Source organism: Kryptolebias marmoratus, linkage group LG13 (genome assembly GCF_001649575.2).
Source record: "Kryptolebias marmoratus isolate JLee-2015 linkage group LG13, ASM164957v2, whole genome shotgun sequence".
Classification (NCBI taxonomy): Eukaryota; Metazoa; Chordata; class Actinopteri; order Cyprinodontiformes; family Rivulidae; genus Kryptolebias; species Kryptolebias marmoratus.
In genome coordinates this window covers 18,220,948-18,230,448 of record NC_051442.1, presented here as the reverse complement: position 1 = coordinate 18,230,448, position 9,501 = coordinate 18,220,948, and the positions used below count along the sequence as shown (strand labels likewise).

Genomic DNA, 9,501 nt, shown 5'->3' with positions numbered 1-9,501 from the left:
GCACAGGACACATGTCGACTAGGCACAGGACACGTTGACTAGGCACAGAACACACGTCGACTAGGCACAGGACACGTTGACTAGGCACAGGACACATGTCGACTAGGCATAGAGCTACAATTGTCTTGGGAGAATGTTTAACCAAGCTAACGATGTTGTTTTTCTGTATTTTGATATGTTGTTAATGGGGACATTCTTGCCACCTAGTGGCGCAGTATGTGTACTTTAGCACTGAGAAAAACAAACTGAGACAAAAATTCACATTTTAAAAATTTCACTGTAGTAATCTATACGAGACCTTAGATTAATATTATTTGTGACATTAGTAACTTTATAACTAACTGTCAAATATTCAGTTTGCATATGAATGTTTCTGTGCCCAGTCAATAACTTTATTATTATCATTATTATTTTTTTTATTATTATTAATATTAACTGAGCCATCAAGCAGTATCATACAAGTTCTTCATAGAAGAAGAAAGCACCAGGTCCATTGAATCAGATGAAAATAGCAACATGAAAAAGGACATCATCCCCAGGTGTATTTTAGTTAAGCAATATCCTGCCGGTAATACTGGAACCACTCAATAAAAATAACTGCTAGTTCCATTAATCCAGTTAAACCTTTTTGGTTTACATTGTCATAAAAAAGCTTTTGCATGGATAGAAAATCAGTGAATTTCTCATTTTTATTTATTTACGTATTTACATTTACTTTATTTACATGTCAAATATGAGTGAATGCCAACTTTCAAAGCAGAGCAAACACTTCCACCCCTTTACTACAGGAGATAATTTCTGACATAATTCACAGTAAATGTAAAGTACAGGACGTGAAGCACTCAGCTCTGGGCCTAAGGGCGATGTCTTTGTGTTTGTCTGTGCCACTGTCCTCAGGTGTGACAACGGTGCTTACCATGACCACGATCAACACCCACCTTAGGGAGACTCTCCCAAAGATTCCTTATGTGAAAGCCATTGACGTCTACCTCATGGGCTGTTTCGTGTTCGTGTTCCTGGCCCTGCTTGAATATGCCTTCGTGAATTACGTGTTCTTTGGCCGGGGCCCGGCGCAGCAGAAGAAAATCAACGAGAGGCTGAACAAAGTCAACAACGAGCGCGGGCGGTACGAAGAGAAGCGCCTGAGGGAACAGGTTTGCGTCCTCCTCTCTTGAACGTCGCCGTGTTAGCCGGAGTTCGAGTAGGAAACACCTCTGTTCTGCCCTAAAGATTTCTGACCGTAGTCATTTTAATCTAACGACCCAAACACCTGTCCCTGAAGTAATCCTCTGCAGGCACACTGATGTCACCACAGCCTAATATGCATTCACCCACCATCATCCATTGCTTCTCCCTCAAGCACTGACTGCTTTTTATTGAGCGTAGCCTTTTTCATTGGAAAGCCTATTCATCTAACTCGACGGTGGTGTAAACATTCTCATTTCTTATTTAGATTGTTGTCTATGGTAATGCTGTAGGCTTTGTTCATTCTAACTCGGCTACCGTATATTTTAAGGTGTGTTTTGATGCTACATCGAACACCACAAGCCAAAACACAAGCCAGGTATTATTGGCAGTTTAATAATCTTTCATTATCAGTGGCTAAACTGGTCAGACTGAATGAAGCCCCCTCTGTTTTTTTTTTCTTTTGTGTGTAAAGTACTAAATGCTGTGCTTATTCAAGAGGTTGTTCCAGTTAACTCTATGTCTTATGCACTGTGTAATTTTTGACAGAAATGTGCTTATCTGCCTGTATTTTAGTCGTTTTTTAATGTTCTTTTCATTTTTTTTCTTTCACATTGCAAGGACTCCATTTCCGTGCCGTTTCAAACCAACACCTTCAGGTCATTTACACAGCGAAGAAATCTGTATCTCGAAGAACAAAGAAAAGTTGGGGTACATGCATTTAGCAATCATATCAGCTGTAGGCCAGCCCTCACTTTTGAAAAGCCAGATGATTCTTACTATGTTCAAATGCCTTTGTCATTGTTTTCCAAGTGGAAAAACAGTATTAATGGATGTCCATGTGAAGCAGCTAACTATTTCTGTTGCCTGCAAGAAGTTACATTCCATGTCATCCCTGCATTTTGCTTAAGCTGGACTACTTTAAATTGATAGGTCAGACTGTTTGAAGTGGGCCTCTGTGGAAAGGTCAGGAATAGTTAATACCTTAGCCGCTGTAGAGACCACTTTGAATAACCCCAGCTTGGAGAAATACGGTTTTATTTTGACGAGATGTATGGGCTAACAGCTAACCCTAGCACGACTGAGGCCAAAGTGGATTGCGGCCATCTTCAAACACACTCCAATCTGAAAAGGTTTATAACACTTTTTGAGAATGGCATTTTACAATCCTTTCCTGACAGTTTTGCATTGCATGGTTTCTTACATTCAGTTTATTGGTTATTTGTAAACAGGAACATCCTCATGTTTCTGTCCAAATGTGACCCGTGCTGGCCAAACGAGTCACACCTAGAGATGTGACATTCGCGAACGATCCGAATCTTTTGAACGGCTCTTTAACATGAGCGAAGGGAGCCAGGTCACGGGCAGTAAAGAGCCGTCGTTTTTTTCCCTAGTATTTTCGTGCGTAATGATGCATGTTGTATTACGTCACTGGCAGCACCGTGTGACCAATCATTCAGAAGACCCCGCGTTTTAACCGGCTCTTAGACAGAAACTGCAAGATCCAGATCCCACAAAACAGCCAGAAATCCCATCCCTAGTCACCATAGGGACTTTTTCAATTATAAGTTGTTGTTATTTTCAAAATCTCCAACTCAAAAGCTTTGAAACGATATGTAGTTTATGGAAATTTAGGGGATTTATCACCTAGCCTGGCACAAGCCAGTTTTGTTTACTAGAGTGTCGGTTTAAAAAGTTGATTTTTATTGGTCTAGAATGATGTTGTCTGGAATTCAAGCCCTGTATTTAAAAGAAAGGGAATGCTTAAGCTTCACAATGAGGCCAAATGGATGGATTTCCTGGCACTAGGTACAGAAAAATAATCGGTTTCAAGGGAAATGGTAAGGGTTATAAGACAATGAATTATACCTGTTAGAAAACGTAAATTTAGTGGTAGATTAGGAAGATTGCATGCTATTTTAGTTACTGGGCTCGCTAAATGGTGTCTTTAAGGTCCCATTTTTATGCAACAGATTTTTGCTGTAATCTCAATTAGGGCAAAAATCAATATTTTCACTTATTTTGCACTGTAGCCTATGCTCATTCCGATTCAATTTCCCAGCATGCGTCACAAATAACAAGTATTATGAAAATAATGGCGATGTAAAGTTGTATAAATTATCATTTGCATACGTCACTATGAACCTTTGAGCCTAAAGTTGTTTTAAGAAGGTCGCAACCCACTTTGGTTTGGGTCCCTTTAGCACTAGCCATGAGTACGTCAATGTGGTTTCTCCAAACTGTTGTTCAAAAAGCTATCTAATACAACCTTTCGACAGAATCCTACTTCAAGAGATTTGAAGTATCCCTTTAAGGCTGGGAGGGGGGGTTAGAATGGCCATTTTAAAGGGGTCTGGGGCTCCCTCCTGGCATTTCAGCTCCCACTAACCCTCGCTGTCTCTCCTCGTCCCTGTCAGGTGGATGCTTACGGAAACATCCTCCTCACCACGCTGGACATGAACAACGAGGTGATGCCTTCTGACGTGGGCAGCAGCGTCAGTGACTCTCGGAATTCGGTCATGTCCTTTGACAGCTCCGGGGTCCAGTTTAGGAAGCCCATGGCACCCAGGGATGGCTACAGCCACCATTCGCTGGACCGGAGTGCCATGCGAAGCCGGGCCAACTGTCGGCTACGACGACGGTCCTCCAAGCTCAAGTTGAAAATCCCCAACCTGTCAGATGTTAGCACCATTGACAAGTGGTCCCGAGTCATTTTCCCCATCACCTTTGGATTTTTCAACCTAATCTACTGGTTGTACTATGTGAATTGATGTGCATCCCACTAGGAATCATGGGCCATATTTTGAGAGCACATTGAATTGGCTTTGATACAGTTCCAAAATATGTATACACATATACAAGTTGAACATATGTATATGCATATTTCTATATATTATATTTATATATCCACACGTGAAATCTGAAGGACCTTCTGCTGTACAAAGTATTACTAGGATGACTTGAATGTTTAAGAATACTTGTGCAAGAAGAATTTCAAGGCTCTGAGTTTCCTCTTTCCTCCCGAGACAAACAGAACAAAACACGGGGATGGGGTAGGGGGGTTTGGAACTAAAGACTGCATGATATTTTTGCTAAATAAAAAAAAGAAAAAGAAAAAGGAGAAAAAAATTACAAGGGGGGGTTAAAAAAAAATAACAGAAGAAGAGAGCGAAACCTTGAGAAAGAACGGGTGTCTCAGAGTCCCATTGACTTTTTATTGATGCTTATTGTACTCAGAAATCCTCTTCTGCAGCTCAAGAAGTCGGTGGTGGATTGTCAGTTCAGGCATCAGCCAAGCGAGGTCCTTGGCACCACCACAGACCCCCACCCACCCTACTCCCACCCCCTAGTCCCCACCCTTGCAGACGTCACAAAACCACCCTCTGCCATCACCCATGGGATATATAACATGCACAGAAATCTCCGGTTCTGCTAATGTACAGCTCCCTTTGTTTGGATTATGTGTTGTTACTCTGTTTTTTTTTTTTTTAAAGTGATAATGTTCTCTTTATCAGACATCAGCCCTGGCCAAATGGGGCTCCGTCAGGGTGGGGGGAGGGCCGGATGGATACGACGTTTGACCGCCGCTGCATTCCCACCCAGAGTCGACGCAAACTTGTATTCCTTTCTCATTTTCTTTTCAGAAATACGTCTTGAGACGGAGGTGGGGTTGGGATGGGATGTGCTTTGGGTCTTTTTTTTTTTCACAAAATACCTGGTTATTGTAGATATGCTTTTGTCTTGAAAAATACTGTGATTTCAGAGTGTCCAAACATGTTTCTAGTGCTAGGGCATTACGCGATAAAAAGAGTCAAAGGTGTGCGTTGCTGATGTTGATGTTGATTGTTTGGAGGAGAAAAAGAGAGAGAGAGAGAGAGGAAAAGAATACATATTATGTACATTTTATCATTCAGTAATCTCATGAAAGTATACTTGTGCTGTTTCTTTCCTCCTAATGGTTGATTCGCGTTCTCCTTGGACGCAGAGCTCATCGACGTCCAATCCTGCTTTTGTGTTTGCCAAACAGAAACGCGCGCGGGTGGGGGGTGGGGTTGCTTTTGTTGTTCGTTCGAAAGTATTCCTCAGTGAAGCTGTGAAAAACATGTATATTCAACAAAAAAAAAAAGAAAGAAAAGAAAAAAAATGGCCACAGTTCGACCAACTTGTCATTCAGTAGACAGTATTTCTTTGTTTGTTCAGCATTTATTCCGTGTCGAAAGTCAAAGGTTTGTTGGGGATCGTGTCGGACGGTCCGGTAAGGAGCCGTGGGGGGAAAAAGGTCCAATGTTCCAAACTCGGGACGCAGTCAGTGGCATCGCAAAGCCAGTAATTCTTGAATAAAATAAAATGTCAGCGAAATGCCATGAATTGAATGAAACGGCCTCCGTTCCATTAATTTGCTCCAAAATGAACGCACGCGCTGCATTTCCAGCGCCTGGCTTTGTTTGTCGAAAAAACGACTCTCGAACAAAATTCTTCTATTTCAGCCTCTTATTTTGTACTGAATCAGATTTTGGAATTATAGTTCGAAATCAATTTTGGTCAGCATTAGCATGAGGAGACATTTCAGCGATGTCATTGAGAAAAATGGGACAAAACAATCTTCAGGTAAAATAAAAATAATTTAAAAAAAACAAATTTTCACACTCCTAAACTCCAAATTGTCTTTGTGTGCAGCCTTGTGACCAATATAGAAAGGGAAAGGAAGAAGAAATTGTCTAAACATGTGAAAATATGATAAGAACAGAAGAGTTGCAGAGAGGAAGAAACAAAAAGAGATGAGGATGGAGAGTCCGACGTTTCAATTTGTCATCAGAAATATGCATTGTCCTCTGGAGCACAGGGGACGCATGAGATTTCTTCTAAAGGGAATACTGATCAAAAACTAATGTCTCTCTAAATCATAGTGGAGTTTGTACAGTGTTGTGGCCCGAGCTGTGATTTGACTTCAGTATTTCTTTTTGTTTGAGCTTCATGCAGAATTGTCATATTTTCAAGCAGCGGCAGAAGAAAGATGATCTGTCGAAAAAAGGTTTCAGGACGATGACATGAATTAGTTTTACTTTATAATCTCTGTATCTGCAGCCAGACAGTTTATTGTCTCAGTTTGATGACAAAGAAAAAGGTTACTAATGTGACAGTGAATAAAAAAAAACTGCGTATCTGTGTTGTCTTCTCCAAGCTTTAACGGTGAAGATTAAATAATCGGCATCGTACTGTAACAGGCAAAAAAAAAAAAAAAAAGTTGAAATAGGCTGTTTTAAGTTCGACAGAAATGAGTTGATACGGAAGAAGACTTGGAAGCAAACAAGTCTTTTGACTCTTGACCCTCCTGAAACCCTCAAAAGAGAGAGAGGTAGAGAAGTCCTTGTAAGTTTGGGTCAATTTGACCCAAAGGTCACGGGACATAATAAAAATAAATAAATGAAAAACAATGGTGGATTTTTGCATTTCAGAGCACTTGACTGCATTCACGCATCAACAGCGTCACCGTCATAGCGCCAACAAAGCGCAGACAACGTCGCCTTATTCGTTTCATTCCTCTTCCCTGTAAAGTTTGTTCGCCCTACTCCAGGCTGCGGTAAAACTCAACCGAATGACATCACCTGCGGCACGAAAGCTTCCTACAGCTTCTTCCACGTATGCAGTAGCGGTCCCTCGACACCTGCGAGCTGACTTCGATGTCGCCGCTCCCCTTTAACTCCTCGACGTCTCTGCCGTATATGATACGTATGCTGCACTTCAAGCTTCCGACCGCGGAAGTTTTCTCATGCGAGACGTTCACTTGGAGTCTTTGCCAGACGTGGCTCTTTATTTATTTATTTATTTATTTATTGCTGGTTAGCAGAAGACTAGAATTTGGTTTCCAAAGTGTCGATTACTCCACAATTGATAGAATATATTAATATAGCGTTAGCTGTGGATAGTGGACTTTGAGTTACGGTTATTTCAGACGTGCACATTTGCATTTTTGTTCCGGTAAAAACATATCTTTTATAATATTAGACAGCAGTTACTGCAAATTTCTATAAATAGTTAATACAATTTGGTATTGTTTTGCATTATTCTATTGAACTCTGCACACTAACAACTTGTGAAATTGTTCAGATGGATTAAGAGGCCAGCAAAAGTTAGCTAGTTAGATAGTTAGTTAGTTAGCTCCGCAGCAAAACGAGCACATTCTAATGTGTTGAGGGAAAAACCTAAGGCCTGCCTTTTTGGTCTCAATGAGATGCACTTACAATATATGTTTTCTAACGTAAACAAACTCAAGTATCAAATTCCTATTCAGGTTGGTTTGTTCCAAGAAGTGAATCCAGACATGCCTCTTCAGGTGTGGCGCCTTTTAGACGGTAGATATCTTTACTGAAAAACGCCAAAACACAGGCGATGGAGAAACGCTAGCGGCTCGTGTATTCTCGTCCTAAATATAGTTGCCATTCACTTCTCGTGTTACCTGCTTTCTGGACATGAAGTCAACACGTTCATCTCGAAGACTGTGAGGATATTCAGTTTGAAGCAGCTTCTCTTTTATTTTAAGTGTATTTGTTTATTCAAAGGAGAGAAAGAAACATTTCTTTCGACACATACGTTCAAGAAGTAGACAAGGAAAGGGGAAAAAGTGTTGAACTGAATTCAATGTGAATTTTCTTGCCTCTAGTGTATATGTGTAATTACATGTGAATTGTACTGTAAATATGATATCTTTCACTTAATAGTTCTTAATGCATGAACAAAAACATGGCAGTTCTTAATACCAGCTAGCCTCACTGCTAAAGGCATGGACAGCTTCTCTTGCATTGGCATACTTCTGCAAATGAAACCTTAAAAAAAAAAAAGAAAAGAATCACCAGAAATACACGGTGTGAACAAAATAATGACGAAATTAAAGTTCAGTCGCAGCGAGGGAGTTCCTAACGCTAATACCAGGGCGGGAATTTGCAGCAATTTGAGCAAACGTGCCAATTCCACAGTCGAGCTTTCTCCCCCCGTTTCCCCGTCTGATCGGACGGACTTTAGGTTTCGCCGGAGATCTGCGGCACAGTCCATTTACCTCAGATGAGGACGGACAAATCAGTTGTCCGCGAGTCCTCTCAGAAAATTTTTTTTTTCCTAAAAAAAAAGTGCATGATCGGCTAGCTGGCTTACCATGGAGGAGCAGGGTTGCCTTAAGAGGGCGAGCGGGGGGAGTTGTTTTTTTTGTTCTTTTTTTTCCTGTTCCTCAATAAGACTGACAAGTGCCCTTAAGCAAGGCACCGAGCCTATTGCCCAAGTGTAGCCGCTCAGTTGCAGAAGTCTGTGCTGGATTGTAGCAACCATTTTCAGCTAGCTGAGGATATCATTAGCTAAGGGTTCCTAACGGTAAATAGTAAAGAACGGTTCCTTTTAAACACTGTAGCGACATTAAACTGTTCCGGTTAGTTCCGTTCAGCTAGCACTACTCCTAACGAGTACGGGACAAATGTATCATCATAATCTGTGGACAACTGTCTTCGCGACGTTTTCTACGGCTGAATGAAAAGACTAAAACAGACTCCTCGCTGCTGGAGGGAACTTTAATTCGCTTGTATGCGTTACTTTGGGCACACCTTGAAAGGTTTTGTTTTGCATGAACCCGAGTTTTAAAAAAAAAAACGAAGAAAAAAAAAAAAGGTTTATTTTCATATATTTTTACTCCGCGCCATCCAGCTCATCTCCACAGCCAGAAACAGAAAGATCCAGTGTTTACATGCTCAAATTGCACTTGTTTTACAGCCAGCTCTATAAAAGGAAAAGAAAAAAAAAAAACCTCATGAAATAAAACTTGTTCATGAAGCTGGAGGACAAACGTCACCGTGGAGTGCACATTGCGCGATTCCTGGGAATCCAGAGGATGTGCGCCGACAAAATGTGTTTTGCTGTAAATCAATTCGGAATAGATGCACCGAGTGCATGCCGTAGTCTTTATCAGATCCTGCATAGGCATAACATCAGACGCCCTTCAACTACAAAAGGATGTAGAGGATGCTCGCCAGCAGCATCCAAACGTATAAGCCATGTGATTGCACACTTGTGTGGTTGTTCCCTGTATTTTATCTTCGATAAGTTGCCTCTGGTTATGGCCTGCTGTCAATTACTGTATGAGGGTAACTTGCAAGATGCTGTGCCAATTTCCCCAGTTCCACATCAGTATACTGTACCTCCCCTCTTTGTAAGACCCTACCAGAGACTACCTTTAAACAGTAGGTAAATTAAAAAAAAAATATATATATATATATATATATATATATATTAAAAAAAAAGATTTTCGAACACTTTCAATTATTTGACAATTAA

General features: G+C 40.9%; 1 protein-coding gene across 2 annotated transcripts in view; it reads left to right on the top strand.

Moving 5' to 3' along the window:
- gabrb4 (gamma-aminobutyric acid type A receptor subunit beta4) overlaps positions 1–9,013 on the top strand; it is a 73,252-nt gene extending 64,239 nt beyond the window's left edge. Inside the window, exons 7-9 of one of the 2 annotated variants that reach the window (XM_017412659.3) lie at positions 898–1,154; positions 1,807–1,896; positions 3,603–9,013. In XM_017412659.3, coding sequence (XP_017268148.1) covers positions 898–1,154; positions 1,807–1,896; positions 3,603–3,956 — 701 coding nt within the window. In that variant the 3' untranslated portion in view covers positions 3,957–9,013. The remainder of the gene's footprint in view (positions 1–897; positions 1,155–1,806; positions 1,897–3,602) is intronic. The other variant, XM_017412660.3, reaches the window with a different exon arrangement.
- Positions 9,014–9,501: the final 488 nt, after the last annotated feature.